Below are 17,951 nucleotides of genomic sequence, written 5' to 3'. Positions count from 1 at the left end.
ATCAAACATTTTAGATTTTTAAGAATTGAGACCAGTATGAGTCATTAAATAAATTGTTCTCTACAAATATTAAACTGCAAACAAATCTGTTGTAGAGAAAAATCTCTATTAAAAAAATTATAGATAATAAAAAGGTGCAAAATCTTTGATCACAGCCTTAGAAGAACACTTTGTTGAAACATCTTTTGATTTTCTTTCAGAATTGAGCCTTGGAGTCTTTTGGGTATTCTCATGGTAAACAGATAATAGTTTCCTTTCTATGTGACTACAGCAGTTCAAACTTTTTGCCATGGGGGAGAAAATTATGAAGTTAAAAGACACCTGCAGAGGCTATATATATATATATACAGTATATATATATATATATATATATATATATATATATATATATATATATATATATATATATATATATATATATAGAGAGAGAGAGAGAGAGAGAGAGAGAGAGAGAGAGAGAGAGAAAATATGTTAAACAAATGCATTGTACCATTTTTTTCATTTTATTATTTCAATATTTCATGATTTTTTAAAAATATTGAAATAAACTAAATGTTCAGATTTTTGTGAAAAAGTGATTCATAAAATATTGTAGATCCAAAACATACATTAGTTTTTGTGGGTTGAATGTTTTTGTTTTGCACATCACCAAGCCAGATTTGCTCCATTGCAGGATTGTGATCTGGGGCCATATGAAACCAATAACAGGGCGTCAAATGGCCCGCAGACCACATATTGGAAACCCTCGCTCTATAAATGTTTCAGTCAGATTTATGTGTAGATTTTCCAAAACCTTAATTTCCTTGTGGTAAAGCCATTGCTTTGTTCATTTGAATCTCTTGATTCCTATTTTCAAACTAGTTGAAAATGGGCTGACTAGTTTGTAAAAGGAAACAAACTAGTAGACACCAGAAGTTTCTCTCTCTCTTTCTCTCACGACTTACCCAAACCAGCAACATGGACATTTTTCATTTGGAAAACCCATTTGGGACTAATGTTTAACTAACTGGCTGATATCTGAGTTGCTGCTACAATATTTCCATACAATATGGAAGTATTGCAGATCAAAGGGCACCAGTCCCTCCTACAATATCCGCCCCCAGACATGATGCTGCCACCCTCGTACTTCACAGCTTGGCCTGGTGTTTCTTGGTTTGCAAGCTTCAGTCTTGTTCTTTGATTGTCACGAGCAGCAGAAATGTACACAAGTCATTTATTCCAACTCTCAAGTTTTTTTGTCCCGATTCAAGAGTCAAGTTGAAACTGAAATTTCTTATCTAATCTGGTGCATCTGTATCCCTGCATTAGGATGCCAACAAGAGCAGATTGTTGTGAGGCATAAGCATCCCATAATGCACCACTGTCACCACGCTTATCCATCACAGTGAAAACATGTAGCTCACATACCGGCTTCCTTTCACTCTTCATTACATGAGATAAAAACTGTTGAGACTTGATTCTCACAGGTGTTCAAGTCAAGTCTCTAGTCTTTAGGGCACAACCCTTAGTTGGGTTGGAAGTATTTTACTTTAGCAACTTAACTCTGAAGTCTCAAACTGGTGTGGCCAGAGGTTGGCACTCGAGTTTGACCTTTCGGCCCTTGTTGGTATCAGAGTTGTTTCATGGTAAACTGTAACATTCTTTCACTTGTTTAGGCCGACATCTTCACAAAATTTGCTTTTGTTCTGAGTTTGGTATACACATTTCACCCAACTCCTTCCTGAATGGTATGATGAACTGTATCTTTGATCTAGTTTTTAGAGTAAATATCTTAGTACAATCAAAATACAACAAACTAACTTACAAGTAAATTTTTTGCAATATATAGCAGCTTGTTTAAAGGCAATACTTCCTCAATTTTGATAAAACAGTACCAGTTTCAGTGGCAAATTATTTCACTTAAAACAAGACATTTTCCCTATGTAATAATCTGCCAGTGGAACTAATAGTTTTTCATTAACATTAAGCAATTTTTGACTCAAAACAAGCTCCTATGTCTTTTCTTGGAAGTTAATTTGGTCTTTTTCCAAATGTCCTAATATATTTGGACTAGAAACTAGACCAAAAATACTTATTTACATAAAACAACGACTCCTCCAGGTGAGATACAAATTATTTCCGGGGACGGACCAGACTTTAGGTGGAGCTCCATAGATTTCTTCTCTTTAAAGCCATGATAATATTTCTCTTTGTAAACTTCAGAATTTTAATAAAGTAATTAAAATGTGTAATACAATTACCTAATTTAGCAAATATGGAAATAAATCTGATAGTGCTAGCTGAACTAAAACTGAGACTTTTTGTTTGATTGAATTCCAGACAATCTTATATAATGTACGTAAATATTTAGTCTATATCTATGCACTTTAAAAGTGCCTTCCTCTGACTGAAACCTTTATGCAAATTGCAACCGATGTTTTGCTGAAAGCTATTTAAAGTAACCTAAAGATTATCTTTGTATTCTATACTTCTCTGTGGTTTCTTGCTGAACAACATGCTCCAGTTTCATTTTGTTCTAATAATGACCTAACTGAGTTTGTAAATTATACAGTCTCAAAAGAGGAAATTTTCTAAAACATCTAAGTTGCAAACTTGAAGGCGGTGCATTTTTATGTCAATCTGTGCAGCTCGCATTGAAAGAAGTTTGATGTGATTTGGATCTGTCTGCATCCAGCTGATTAGCAGAAAAGGATTTTGTGCACAGAAAGAGGTGCAGCTGTGCTGCCGGCTCGACCAGATGTGCTTTAACCAAAATGGAGGCACATGTTTAAAGGCAGTGCTTTCACAAGCAGCATTGCGATATGAATTTAGTCAATACTTGAAAGAGATGCAACCACACGTGTGCTGATTGCAGAGTCTGGAAGCTCTGTTGGCTGGGCAAGATTATCTGAATTATGGTGCTGAGTAAAAACCGGAACAACTTCAGATGTGTGGTTTTGGAAAAAAAAAAAAAGAAGAAGCAGCTAACGCAAAACTTGTGAAACCTTCATCTTGTAGATGTTAATTTAGTGGAAGGCAGAGCGACAAATTAACCAGCTTCTGATTTACAGCCACCGAAGTAAAAGCTGATCTGAAATCAATGGCTGCTAGAGGCCAGAATGTGGTACACGTGACTGAACCCGCAAAATTAAAACACAAACTTTGCAGGTTTTTTGGGGTTCTTTTCCCAGGTTTCGCCAGCCAGCTCTTTTGATCTCGGCTCCAGAGCCCAACTTCTAAAGAAGGCCGACCACATGGGTGAGAAGAGGCACGAAACCTTTCACAAAAAAAAATCAGCCTGCAGACATGCAAGACCCTCTTGATGTTCACACAGGAAGGAAGCAAGTCAACACTGCTACTGCAATAACCCCTTGTTCTTTTAGCCAGGCTGCACATTTTTGCACTCCACTTACCCAACTTTGTGGTGTACAAAAAGCAAACTCTGCAACAAAGTGATTAAAACTGAGAAAGAAAAAAAGAACGAGGCTAGTCAGAAGAGAAAACATGCATATTTGTCTTGCAGGTCTACAAATAAGTCATTTAATTACAAATTCGCATGGATAGATGTTTGAGTTTGACATTGCTGCCTTTCTGCCGTAGAGGAATCTATGATAGTGAAGCTTACAATCAGCAGAATTATGCCAATACTTTCCAGTGGTCATAATCAAAACTAGCGTGGGCGTTCCTCCCAACGCAGACTATACTCGATTATGAAACACAGTCAGATTTCACAAAAAACATTCATCATTTTACTTTTGCTTCAACACACAGAAATCTGCTTAATACATTCCTTTATTATTATTCTTTATTTATTTATTTTTTTAAAAACACCCATCCTACATTACAGGCATACAGACAAAAATAAATACTGAAAATGTTACAACTAAAATCAGCATCTTAGTGTCAACTAACTCGACATTTTTCATGAAAGCAAAACACTGAGGTGTAAAAATGCTGTTTATTTCTCTGTGCTGTTTTGCTTTGAGCTGCCAATGAACAAAAAAGTGCACCATCATCTTTGGGTTTCTATATTGCAAAACAGAATATATTTAGTCCAGGTATAACAGATAAAAAAAATATATATACAATCAAAGGATCTCTTTGTGGAAGTTATGAGTAAGCGCTCCTCCTGATTCAGAGCAAAACTACGGCTCAGTGAAACAAAGCCGAAACGATCGAAACTCTTCAGATTTTGTACAGACCAAAGAAGTTGCCATAATGTGAGTGGCTGAGATAGGTCGGGTGCGACACGTTCACGTAAACCCTGTCGAACTTCATCAGCTGCAGGCCGCCGCCGAGGTAGTTCTCTGCAGTCCACGGGCCGTTGGGTTTCTGGACGCAGAAACCCGACTTGTGGGCTTCCATCAGAGTCAGGAGTTTGGACTGTCCCACTCGCCTCACGAACACGACGTGATCGAACGAGGACGTGGGGTGGCAGTTCCTGAAGATCAGCTCCACTCGAGAGTAAACGTGGTAGAGGCCCGACTCGTTGACCTGCAGGGCGCCGTCTTCGATTTTGTAAGCGACCGCCCCGGAAGTGAAGGCCTGGCCGGCTTTCGGTTCCCATCGCAAAGTCATTTGGGATGGTTGATGCACAATGCGCCCTGCAAAGAGACGACTCCATTAAGCAACGTGGACTTAAGAAAATCAACGATTCCTCCATGGGTTAATAGGAACCTCACCGAGAACATGAGCCGCAGGTTTCTTCATTTTCTCTTCTGTTTTCTCTTCTCCGTTTGAGTCGGGGTTATAGAGACCTGAAATGGCCGTCAGATTAGCTCACATCAACTGATTTTGTTCACCATCAAGAACATTTTCAACTTATAGGACGGCTACGTGTGCAGAGAACACAATGTTCGCATACCAATTTGCTTCTGGGGTGCATGGAACTCAGTCACGAGGTCATGTTCAACCTTGAGGGAAATAAAAGAAACAGAAAGTCAATACCACATCACACAGGAGAAGTGCATCTCAGTTTTTCTCTAAGGCTGAAAGCTCTGCCGCGGCACATGTGAGATAGAGGATATCCTGTCTGAATGGACGGGTGACCACAGTGGAACAGCAAGAGGCTCTGGCTTGCATTTTAAATGTCAGAGTTCACAAGGGAAGATATTCTAATTTTAAACGGTTTCAAATTAATTATTAAACTTTGCAGGTCTGCCCAAACTTTCCAGCCTTGGTTCCATTCTCCCACCTGACACCTCCCTGGCACCACCTCCATATGTAAAGACACTTTCAGGTCTTGCCACTGAACAGTGCTCACAAACACACAAGTCTTGGAAAACATATTTGTTCCTTTTCAACAAGAAGAGCTTCAAGAAAGTATTCTACACAATGCAAAATCCCATTTTTAAAAAATAAGAAATTCTGTAATTTACTCTTGTGTGTGTGGGTGTGTGTGTGTGTGTGTGTGTGTCAGTCCTTACCTTCTCCACATTTTTGAGTTTTTGCTGGAGTCTCAGGATCTGCCAGGCTTCAAAGCCCAGGGCGGCGAACACCAGCAGGAACAACATCAGCAATATCATGGCCAGGCTGCAGCTGACCCCCATGCAGCCTCGGCTCTTGCTGTGGCTCCTCGTGGTCTCCCGGGCCTGAGGGAACGACCAGCAGGGGATGAGGTTCGGTGGCGTCGCCGAAGAGCGCTGACCTCCGCCCTCGTCCACCAGGAACACCTGAGGGAACGGGTACTTCTGATCATAGCTCATGGTGCAGGACCCTACTGGGAGGACGAGTTGTCTGAAAGTCTGACTGCTCTGAACTGAAGGAGGTGTGGACTTGTGCCTGAGAAACCCTTTTCACGTCGAACCCAAGAAACTGTCACAGCATTCGCCACCCACTGCCTCCCACGCCTCCCCTTTAGTGTTCAACACTAAACTAAATTTCCTCAACTGAGCAGTCACTCTGATTAGTTACACAATCTGATGTGTTTGGTTTTCCTCCCTAATCTTTCTCAACATTACCAGGTGACTTGGGTTCTATGTGCAAACCTTTCTCTGTGTAGTTATGTAGTTTAGCTGCAGCTGTCTGTAAAGGAAACTTGAGGTCTAGCTGACCCATACCTCACTAACCGCTCTCCCTTCTTCTACATAAAGAGACCTTTTCACAAATTCCGCGAAAGGAAAGATTGAGCAACGTCGCTCGTCGGGAGCCGTTTTTCAGTCAAACACAAAAATAACTGACCCTCTTCTCACCGAATCGGACTCCGACCCAATTAAACGTGCTTTCTGATGCATTCTTTATCTGTGTCAGGGTGGATGGGTGGCCCTGCGTGTTGGTAAACAGTGAGGCAGCAGTTTCAAAAGCACACCGCATGCTCTCTGTGGGAAGAAGCGGCTGCCACATGAAAAGGAACGAGCTCCAAGCATTGGCTTGTGTGTTGTCTGCTTCAGAAAGACTCGTAGAGACGTTCGCTGAAACAAATGAAGCACAACGCCGGCCCGTTCCTCTGAGACAGCTTACAGCACAGGTGTCAAACTCTGGTCCTCAAGGGCCGGCATCCTGCAGTTTTTAGATGTGCCTCACGTACAAAACACTGGAATGAAATGGCTTAATCGCCTCCTCCTTGTGTAAATCAGTTCTCCAGAGCTTTGCTAATGACCTAATTATTCTGTTCAGGTGTGGTGCATCAGAGGAACATCTAAATGTTGCAGGACAGCGGCCCTTGAGGACTGGAGTTTGACACCCCTGGCTTACAGGAAGGAGCACATGAGCCAGGCTTCCTTCCACCAGACCGATACCCAGTGCTGCTGCTGTGTTCTTCACACCAGTTTGGGTTTGTTTCGTTGGATGTTGAGCAAGTGCAATGTGGCTAGAGTTGCGGGTGCAACACTTTCCATTTGCAAGACTACCTGGCATTAAAAGAAAAGAAAAAAAAAAAAGACATGCAGGTGGCATGTTTTGAGGTCTTTTCAAAGCCCCTTGGGTGGTTTGGCTAAAAAGCTCTTGATTTCAGATGAAGAGATAGGTGAGAAGTTCCTGTTGCTGATATTTTGAGCAGTATCTGTGCAGCAAGTAGTCAGGCATACCGAAACTTCACTCCACACTGCAAATGGAGGCAAACCATATTCATATCAAGAGAAACTATTCTCTTCTGAGGTCTACCTGTCATCTACACACAAAAGCCTCCTGGGTTTCCACAGCAAGGTGAGCGTCAGAACGGTGCTGCAAACGTTTTCTTTCGTTTCTCCAGCCGAAGGGAAACCCAGATCGCAGCGTGCAGACGCAGCTCCCAAGTTAAAGGGCAATTACGTCAAGCTTAACCATAAACTTCACAGACTGCCAGTAGCCTGCAAGCCGAGTTGCCTGTTTCCCAGAATCGTCATGCTGAAACAGACGCTCGCAGCAACACTAGCGGCAGCAGCACGGAGCCGGTAAGGTGGGAGGGTTGGGTTTTGGGGTCTAACCAGCAGGCTGCTGCTCCAGTTATTATAAAGCAGGCGAGTGTAATAAAACGAATCTCTGAATCAGCAAGTGCGTTTCTCAGTCATTGTGTTTCCCACCGTCTTCCTCTCTTTGGCTGCAGGCAGTTGTGGTCTTGATGACTGATGACACAAATATAGCAGAATAAATGACAATGAGGTTCGTTACTTGGAGAGAATGACATTACCCAACTTTGGGGTTTGTCTTTCTTGAAGACGGATATTTAGTCTTACACGGCACATTTGATGAATTACCATTTCATAAGAAGCTCCTGGCCAACGCATTTGTGCCGAATGAAACCTTGTAATGACGAAGCAATGGGCTTTAATATATTGAATTTGGATTTATGTGATAGACCAACACGGAGCAGCATATAATTAGTTAAACAAAAGAATACATACACATATACAGTACTATGTAAGAATACATGTATTCTTACAACTTTCACAAATAAACCTGCGTTTTTCCCTTCAGGTTTGTCCTGTATTGAAATTCATTCATCTTCTCATCAACTCTGCCAGCTTCCTTTTCCCTAATAAGAACAAAAACCCACATAATGATACGGCCACCACCATGCTTCACGTTAGGGCACCTGCAGGTGAATGTCAATATACACATTACATGTTAGTAGCTATTTTGTTGATATTCACAAGCATTACTTTGTTGCTTTTATTCTTACGTGCAGTCATGTTTTGAATGTACAACTTTGTTAAATGCCTTTTTTTCTCCTCATCCTGGTACAGAGGGTGGGCATTGCAAGATGTGCAATGGTGTGCAACATGACCTCAGACAGGAAGTGCTGAGCGGGCAACACTAAGAGCATTTCTATCAAGAGGAGCACAGAACTTCTCTGAATCAGTTTAAATCAATTTGTGCATCAGTTTTTATTGGTGCATTGATTGTTCTGTTTGGTGTCTGACTAGATGTTTGTATTGTTTAGGTTATTTTAAGTATTTTGTGCCAAACTGCTCAGCTCAGCCAGTATTTCTTTTTTTATTCATCTTTGTCTTTTGTTGGGTAGCTCAGTTTTTTTTTTTTTTTTTTAAACCAGTTTACGGTTGGTGTTAAACTTAAACTTTGTTCAGTTTGTTTGATCTATTTTAAGGACATTCTTACCCATTGTTATCAACTGAATGTTTTTCTTTAGTTTTTAGATAACTAAACTCAACTTTTTAAAAGAAAATACATCTATATCCTCATGTCTTACATGTTCAGTCCATTACAGAAGGTCTTTTCAGGATGGCTTAAGAGGTTAGTTCCCAAACACACAACCTTGTGAGGGTGAACATTAACTTTGATTTTATTTGACATTAACATGCTTGTGTTATCTTCCAGGCAAGATGGATTACGGACATCTTTCTTTTTTGTCATATTACTGTGTAAGTGTGACTTGCATTTCTGACTAAAGATTTTCATGAATGAAGTATGAATTTGTGCAGCTCCCCCTGAATTACCATAGTCATCAGAGCCACTTCTGAATAATTTCATGGTTGCCTTTTCAGTGTGGGAGGTGGGGATGTCGTGCAATGTTTGCAGTTTAACCACACTCTTTCCATTCCTGGTCGTTGGACTAAAATGTCTATGCAAGATGTTCAAAGCTCCGGGTTTTCTTTTATGGTTACACAAACGTAAACTCAACTTTATTATTTGCACTTGGATTGTATTTTGGAGTACAAAGGCACACCTCACTTTTTCTATTTTGTAAAATTGCTGAAAACCGTGCATCACTTCAAAGTTATGAAACAGAAATTTCAGACTGCTGCGACATTGATTGAAGCCACAAGGCTCTTTCTGTTAGACTAATAACAAATTACAGTATTTTTACCCACTGAGGTCACAACCAAACAGTAGAAGGTAATTAAGCCCCCACTAAGAAAAAAATGTCATTTGAAAGTGTCACCTAAATTACAAAATAGTACATAAGAGGAAAGCTCTCAGTAGAAGTGTCATAAAGCTTTATGGAAGGATGTACCTTTGATTTGGTTCAGTTGTCATTTTATTTTTATTATTATAACTTATTTTAGTGCTCTGTGTGCTTCCATTTGTCTTTAATTCTGGCATTTAGAATAATTCTGTTTTTTTCTAAAACTGATTTTCGGGTTTTTTTTATAGATCTGATCCAGGCAAACCAACTCGGGAACAGTTCTGTTCAATTTAATTCTAATTCTGGTGCTTTCGGATTATATTTTCTGTGGTGATCAGTTACAGCCAAGCAGTAAAGACAGCAGGTTTTTAATTTTCACCACAGTACAACGAAGAGTTCTGCGGTGCGGAGCCCAGAATTATTATTGATGGTTATATTTATGTTCCGTAAGGAACATCTCAAGGAGTCATCTTTGAAATAAATAAATACCGTATTTTCCGGACTACAGAGCGCACCTTACTATAAGCCGCACCTACAAATAATAAAAAACAAAACAACTGGAAACGTACATATATAAGCCGCTCTCGGTTTTCCACTTAATAAATCTGCAATTAAAAATGCAGCCCTGCGTCTCCAACGCCCAACCATGGATTCGTTCATGTGCAGTGGCTCTATTTCCCTCCTCTTCTGCCAGATCGATACTCCTCAACTTAAAAGCTGCATCGTATAAACTTCTTCGTATGGTTTCCACGATGAGGCGGTATGAGTTTGAAAACAAATTTGACCATCATTGCAAAATATAACATTTTAATTGAGGTTACACACTTTTTAACAAAACCAATAAAAAAAATCACTACGTGTTAGTGTCCTCATCAGAAGAGGAGTAACAATCAAGTCCCAGGATGTGTCCACTCTTGTACTGTGTGAGTCCCGAGTCAGACGCCGCTGCACGGCTTGAGTTGTTTTCTTCAATAGCGCTTTGTTCTGTTTCCACCAAAGAACCACTTGTGGGCTTCTCATTTCTCTCTGGGCTCCCGTTTTTAAATTCAGCCGTTTGTTGTGAGTGAAACTTACTGAGGTTGGGAAGGCCAGACTGCAGCATCCTGGCGAGGTTCTGTGTTTGGGAGGAACTCTGGTGCAGAACCGGTCCTCTGAACGCAGCGGCAGCCACCGCCAGCCGCGTCTGGTCGAAGGAGAGCGGCTGGTCCTGGACTGAACTGGGGTCTGAGACGGCGCTGGTGGGAAAAAGACTGGGAAGCCTGGCCTCTGAAAAGCTGCAGGTCGCCGCTGTTGCTAAGGAACGAAAACACCTGGGAGAATCGCTTGCAGCGTCACTTTCACGTCTACTCTTCTGGCTCCCTTCATCATACAGCTCATTAAGTCGAGGATTTTTACCTATGAATAACAGACATAGAGACAGCTAATTAATCATAAGTAGTTTGGGAGATTTCTCTGCAACTCAAAACGTAATATAAAAAAACAACTCTATTTGAACTTTTTGCTGTGACAGTAATATGTCGCACTATGTGGCATCCAGCTGTGGCTCAAGGGGTATAAATAGAGCTGATTTGCATAAGATTGAAATCCACTGAGCTACTGTGCAAGTATATCTTAGATTATCCAACATTAAATTCTTCTTCTTACATATGAAGTTTAAGAATCAAGCTACATCATATAAAGTTCCTCACAAACATGAGATAGAAGTATGCTAAGCACTTGTGAACAAAGAAATTATTTAAAACAGCTGAATATTCAGATATGTGCAGGAAGCAGAGGAGATTTAACCTTTACTTTTTACTCATGGCTCATTTCTGTAGCATGCATTGAAGAAGCCAATGTTGTGTTTATTGCACTAGTGTACTGGTAACTCCAGCGCTTAAAGTGACATTAAGCACACTGGTGCTTAAAGCTTATTTAGTTGTTTCTAAATAAGCTTTAGAAACCACCTCTTAGTTTCTAAAGCTTATTTAGAAACTAATAGGTGGTTTCTCAGGAGAGTGAAGCAACCAAATTAGCCATAAGACAATCTAGATACTGGCACTTTCATTTCCTGTGACAACCAAAGCACTGACCAGCATTTGGTGGGTCTTGAACCTCTCCTCTCCGTTTGCTGTAGGCTCTGGGAGTCCACGGTTTGTGTTTGCATGAGGGGTCTAGAGCTCGTAGCTTGGTGATGAAGCTTTTGTATTCTTTTTCCAAAGCCTCGATGTGCATCTGGAACTCAGCTATCTTCCTCTCCGGGTAATGAGGTAGCTGGGATTGCTGAGCAATGGACAAAAAAAACAACAACAACCAAAAAAAAACAAAAACAATGTAGAGCACTGGGTCAACAAACCAGGACCTTTACAAAATTTCAAGCAGCTCTCTTACCTGCAGGTAATACTCGATCTCACTTTTAATGCTGGGAATCCACTTCTTTACAGACGGAGCTGAGTTCAGAGTAGACTGTGAAGGGACATGTTTTAAAGATTATTCTTAGTTAACGACTGGCTTTAAGAAGACATTTTATCAGATTCATTACCAGTTTGGGTCGACGCTTATTTACATCTTTAAGCCGTCCCTCTGTAAAATAGAGGTTTCATTAGTTCACGTGCTCAGAACAAAACAACAATAAAATCTGTATCTGTGTGGGATATAGATTTAGAATAATAATGTATCCCCGCATTGACAGCAACAACTTAGCACGAGTGAAGCTAACAGGTAAAGCTAGCTGTTGGAAAACCCGCAGGGTTCTTATTGGCAGAATGTGAATAAAATGGCGCCATGCTCTACAGACGGTAACTATTTACCCTCTCTCTCTTTCTGTAGCCATAGTCTGTTCAGTCTTCCCTGCTGCTTTTCCTCGTTTCTTGCCATGGATTGAGGTTGCAATGTTGAGCCGCGACTCAGTCAAAACAAAGTCACGTGACCTACAACGAGTGTCACGTGATACCCAAAGAAAGTTGAGTCTTAAAGGGGACGTGTCTGTAAATCTAAAAGACGGCTGGGACAGAGCAGCTCATCCCGTAAGATATGAAAGAAAAATGACAAAAGGGAATTGCTATAAAACAAAAGCTGAGCTGGGTCCAAGTAAAAGATGTGGAAGCCTTGAGAGGATTGTGAAGAAAAGCTTATTCAAATATTTGGAGAGATTCACAGGACATGCACTGGGACTGGAGTCAGTGATTCAAGAACCATCACTCACAGAATTATCCACACAGACACATTTTGCACTCCACAAAAAAATGTGTACAAATACAGAGCAAAATATTTCCATATCATAAAAAAGTTTGACTTATTGCAGCATTCTCTTTGTTTTACTGCAGATTCCGCACAGTGTCCGCAAACATGGCTGTTAGAGGAATTGTTCACTCTTTTCAATGTCAATGTCAATGTCAATGTTAATGTCAAATTTATTTATATAGCACTTTAAAAACAGGCATAGAATTGCACCAAAGTGCTTCACAAGAATGACAACAACACAAATGAATAAAAATAAAGTATCAAAACACTAGTTCAATTAAATCCCAAGGAATAAAAAGGAGTTTTAAGAAGCGAATTAAAATTTTCCTTAGATAATTGTGTCGATGTGTTGATGTGTCTCTGTGTTGCTCTGTGATGAACACACTTGTCCAGGGTGTATCCTGCCTATCTCTCTATGACTGCCAGGGATAGGCACCGGGCCTGTCACAATAACAAATTTTTCTGGACGATAAATTGTTCAAGAAGTTATTGCGATAAGCGATAATATTGTTGTTTTGAGACCATTTTTGAGTAACAAAATGGCAATGACATAATAATGCAAGAACACATGCTCAAAGATTAATAATTTTAATTTTTTGTCAACATTTAACTGTGGAACTGGAAGACATTTCAAATATCCAAAAAATAATAAATAAACAAGACAACAGAAACTACAAATAGAAATAATTATGAAGTCTCTGTAAACATACTTATATTAAAAAAAAGGGGGGGCCAGTTGAGACCAAATCACCAGACTGAGGACATTTGTCATCCAGTCTTTGGTGGAAAGAGAAAAATAATAACTTATGCAAATACAAATTATTGAGCTCTTTTTAATTTGTCGTGTGATTAATTGATTTATTGCTTATTGTGACAGGCCAACTGCCACCATGACCTTCCATGGATAAATGGCATCGACAAAGGCATGAGTTAGTCCTCGTGATAGCTGCATAATTAAGTATGACAAGGCCTATCATGTTAATACCAAGTCTTGCTGTGTTAATTTTGTTTGAACATTTCATAAATAGTGTAGTGTAGGATTACCCGACTACAGAGATGTGTGCTTTATTATCATTATATCATTGTTTATTATTATTATTAATACTAATAATTAACTAATTTCCCAACAAGACTTTTGGAAGGTGAAAAAATAGGAACATCTCCATGTTTAGTCTTGTTTTTGTTTTTTTTTAAACACACACACAAAAAAAATCCTGACTTGGTCTTGGACATTTAATACTCTGCTTGACCCCATTTTGATTTCCAACAAATGGAAAATATGCCAATCCAGCACTGACACCATGAGCGTGTGCCTGCTTCTGATTTATATCACTGAAGTGGAAAGTTGATGTGTGTGAGGGGTGGAGGTGGTGCAGCTTGCAAGTAACTGAAAATATCTGAAATGACAGAAAATGGAGGAAAAAAAATCCCACCCTGCGCCCTCTGGGCCTGTGGTGTTAGATTTTTAATCATTTAGACCTTCTATTAAGAGTCAGACAGGAAGAAACAACATGCACCGCGCCGCTGATATGCGTCTTTATCATCCTGTCACAATTTGCAGCAAGCAACCACAGAAAAAAACAGCTCACAAGAAATTAAAGTGCAGGACCACAAGAAATATTTTATCAAAACATCACGTCTGTATTATGGTACCAACGAACATTAGTGCATTTTAGTATGGTGGTACTCACAGAAAGATCTGAAAAGTGTGGTGTGCTTTTACACTCAGCAACCAGGGTCCACACAGTGTGTTTAGGGTTATGTGCAGTTTTGCAGATTGCTTTTTAGCATGGTGTCAGAAAGTTTAGCTTTGGTTTTATCTGACCAGAGCGCCTTCCTTCACATGTTTGCTGTGCCACTGAAGGCTTGTGGAAAACTGCAACTAGGACTTGCGGTTTTCTTAGAACAACAACTTCATTTTTAACACTTCCTTTAAGGCAAGAGTTGTGGAGTGTAAAACTAAATGGAGTGCAAGTCAATTTATTCGCACACTTGAGCTGTCACTTTCTGGCTGCTAGAAGCCCGTGCAGAAGCCAGTGAAAATGAGACTAAAACACAAGTGGACTCACTTTACAAGTTAAATGACTTAGTTTTATTTTATTGCGGAGCATCGGCGTGAAGGGGGTTTTCAGAGTGGGTGATTAAAAAGGTATAAAAACCACCAATCCATCTTTCTGATGAAGAGTGCTCAACTTTGCGTTGATCTACTAAAATGTGGCTTCAATGTAAAAAAATGTGAAAAGGTTCAAAAGAGATGAAAGCCTTAGCAAACTACTATGACTTTCATAACCTTAACGTTTGATTTCTTATTTACAGGCAGATGATCTTCTGATGCAGTGGTCTTAGATGAAGATGTTGTATGTTCAGCAACACCAAGGGTTTGCAAAAATCTTCATCAGTACATTGAAGCATTTCTCAGCCTTAGGAGTTACTTCTTACGTCTTTATTGGGGAAAACTGCAGCATTTTTAATGAGCTTTTAGGGTTGTTTCTGTCTTATTGTCATGTTGAAGCACGCTGAGCAACTGTCTTAGGATTCAGGGGCAGATCATAATAAAATAATCCTGTATTCTACATTATAAACCTGCATGTTAAGAAGTATGCCAAAGGCTTCATATGTGTTTAAGAAGAGTCTTAAACTCAATAAAAGAATAGCCCTGTCTGACATGCCAGTGCAAATTACAGCAAATGTGTAGCAGCAAAGGGCTTTAAGACTCAATGTTTGCTGTTGCAGAGGAAATTACAACCAGTATTCACAGTGATGCAGAATTAAATAAGGAGAATGATATCTCTTAAAGGGCTGATACTTTTCTGCAGGTCTGGAGTTTCTAGACATCACCATTATTGTACATTATCTGCTTTAACAGTATTTCTCACTGAACACATGCTGGGTTTGTCTTTTCTGTCTGTGACCTGCAGCTGCATCTTCACTTCATAATTTGTAGCTTGCAGCTTAACTTCCTATGTGCACAGTTTACCCCTATACACAATGTGTACCGTGCATGGTGTACACATGCATGGTACACCATGTGTCCTGGTGTACAGTGCATGCAGCACATTGCAGAGGAGCATCTTCATCATTGGCCTGCTCAACTGCAAAACAAAGCCCTGTCATTGAGTGACTTCAGAAAGGCTATGTTGCTGTATTTCTTCGATTTACTTATGTCAGTGATTGCATTTTGGTGAAATTTTTGTTACCTCGCCCAATGACTGTTGGAAATAGCCTCCAGCCTTTTCTCCAATTGCTGTTCAAAATAAAATGTTTCAGCTCCCTAACATCTTGCTTTTTGCACATTATTGAACCTTTACTTTGATTAACCCGGAAAGCACAATGAATTAAATGATGAATGGTCTATATTTTCCATTATTGCTATACTATTACTGTTCTTAATATTTTAGGCGCCTTATTAAGTCCAGAGTTTATCACCTACTCACAGAGTTTACACACCTATAAGTCGGAAATCTGTCTAAGCAAACTGGAGGAGAGTAATTTCCTGGATTATAATCTTTGCAGGTTTTGATTTGAATACTTCCGATTTTGCGTAAAAGTTTTTTCCTTTGTTTTACACCTCAAACATAAATTGAGCTTATTGGTTTCTGTCCCTGAAGTTTGATAATATCTCTGATACAATGTTGCATTTAGTCAGCCTTCCTCCAACTTTCCGGGAATCCGGCATGATGTCGAGCCATTTCCTTTGTTTAAAGAAGAAGAAAATAGAGAATTTCACAAGATAAATCAGTTTTTTGTTCATTGCTTTCTTTGTCATGACTCAGAAACCTGCCTTGACTTGTTCGAATGATTACGCGCCAACACATCAATCAGTGTTAAATATCAGGAGCTGCAAGCTCAACAAACTGTTGCAGACAATTTTAGGGGTTGAAGTCAAAAACCACAAGAGGGCGAATACAATGGTTGTGTGGAAATATGTGAATCACTCCCACACTGTTACCAGAAAGACCCTCAGCTCGTGGAAATCTCATGGTTTAGCAGCAAGCTTATCTTTCATCTCTCTGGTCGGGTAACCCAGTAGAGCTGTCAGGCTTCCCTGGAAGAGTCTGCACATTCAACTGACCTCTTACCTTGTGACACTTCACACCTCTTTTTCTAAGACTGTTTCAAAAATAAGGTGAGTGCAACCTGAATCCTACAAGAATAAATCTGCACCTACCTGCAGTGGCGTGGGGAAAACACGCTGCTAAAGATTTGAGAAGTCTACACCCAAAAATGACTAAATATTACCAAAAGTGGAAAACATTTAATGAGGTTATTAAAAGTTTAGTCCCTAATCTTTTTATACGTACTTTCTAAGTTATTTTGTAGCAACAGATGACTTTCTCCTCAACTTTGCTTTTTTCAGTAACAAAAAATCCAGTCGGTTAATATTATTTATTTAATATTATCAGTGAATACCTTCCTGTTGAAAATTAAGGCAGTAAAACAGCAGACTGGCTAAAATATGTCGACTTCTTCAACTCAAATATCTGATGAGCTTGACCACTGCTCTGTTTGCAGGAGGAGCAGCATCCATCCATCCATCCATTTTCTTTACACCCTTCTTCCCTAATGGGGTCGGGAGGGTTGCTGGTGTCTATCTCCAGCTGCGTCCCGGGCTAGAGGCGGGGTTCACCCTGGACAGGTCGCCAGTCTGTCGCAGGACATACAAGACATACAAGACAAACAACCATTCACACACACACACTCACACCTAGGGAGAATTTTAGAGAAACCAATTAACCTGACAGTCATGTTTTTGGACTGTGGGAGGAAGCCGGAGAACCCGGAGAGAACCCACGCATGCACAGGGAGAACATGCAAACTCCATGCAGAAAGATCCCCGGCCGGGAATCGAACCCAGGACCTTCTTGCTGCAAGGCAACAGCTCTACCAACTGCGCCACTGTGCAGCAGGAGGAGCAGCATTAGTTTTCAAACAGCACCCCCTAGAGGAAAAAGTTGCTCAGTTAAAGTTTTATTTTTAATGCATATTAAAACACACGAGTGAGTAAAATGAGCGGGTCTTTGCTAACATATGTTACTTTCTGCCTCTGGAGATCTGCCTCAGCCTTTGAACACAGAGGAATGAACCCTTCTTTCTCACATCTGTCAATGTCTTCTGCATCGTCTCTCACTGGTCGCCATCAGTCACATTTCCGTTTAAACACTGAAGAAAACAAAATAAAATGTTATTTTTGTTGACACCTGACACAATAACAGTCGGTAATAAGTCAGTATTTGTTTCTTAAAGGGGATTTGTTACATTTTTAGAGCAAAAATCCTTGCAGAGGAGTCAAATACACTTTTCTTAATTAGAATTAGAGCTTCTCCTTATTTTGTTTTTATTGCTAATTTTCAGCTATTATGACAATGAAACTGAGTTGCTTTTTACTATCTGCAGTGCAAACATATTATACACTATATTTATTATTTTAACAATATTATATATTTATGAAAATACATCCAAATTTTAT

The 17,951-nt window shown here is 39.8% G+C and overlaps 2 protein-coding genes across 4 annotated transcripts; both read right to left on the bottom strand.

Moving 5' to 3' along the window:
- Nucleotides 1-3,503: 3,503 nt before the first annotated feature.
- On the bottom strand, nt 3,504-6,489 carry faslg (Fas ligand (TNF superfamily, member 6)). 3 transcript variants are annotated; one of them, XM_044130341.1, is made up of 5 exons: nt 6,160-6,489; nt 5,406-5,651; nt 4,844-4,892; nt 4,662-4,736; nt 3,504-4,583 (listed from the first exon to the last, which is right to left on the bottom strand). In XM_044130341.1, exons 1-5 carry the CDS (start codon nt 6,319-6,321, stop codon nt 4,165-4,167), a joined length of 951 nt encoding a protein of 316 aa, XP_043986276.1. In that variant the 5' UTR covers nt 6,322-6,489; the 3' UTR covers nt 3,504-4,164. The 3 variants fall into 3 exon arrangements, with proteins under 3 accessions (XP_043986276.1, XP_043986277.1, XP_043986278.1); XM_044130342.1 differs by having other exon boundaries at nt 6,171-6,489; XM_044130343.1 differs by lacking the exon at nt 6,160-6,489 and having other exon boundaries at nt 5,406-6,021.
- A 3,563-nt stretch (nt 6,490-10,052) lies between these two features.
- Nucleotides 10,053-12,182, bottom strand: si:dkey-86e18.1 (uncharacterized protein LOC557342 homolog). The gene is made up of 5 exons (XM_044130340.1): nt 12,052-12,182; nt 11,784-11,824; nt 11,633-11,707; nt 11,335-11,524; nt 10,053-10,657 (listed from the first exon to the last, which is right to left on the bottom strand). The coding sequence occupies exons 1-5, from the start codon at nt 12,116-12,118 to the stop codon at nt 10,116-10,118; spliced, it is 915 nt and encodes a 304-aa protein (XP_043986275.1). The 5' UTR covers nt 12,119-12,182; the 3' UTR covers nt 10,053-10,115.
- Between the last annotated feature and the right edge of the window lie 5,769 nt (nt 12,183-17,951).

This window comes from Gambusia affinis, linkage group LG10 (assembly GCF_019740435.1).
Source record: "Gambusia affinis linkage group LG10, SWU_Gaff_1.0, whole genome shotgun sequence".
Lineage (NCBI taxonomy): Eukaryota > Metazoa > Chordata > Actinopteri > Cyprinodontiformes > Poeciliidae > Gambusia > Gambusia affinis.
This window is presented reverse-complemented; position numbering and strand designations above follow the sequence as displayed.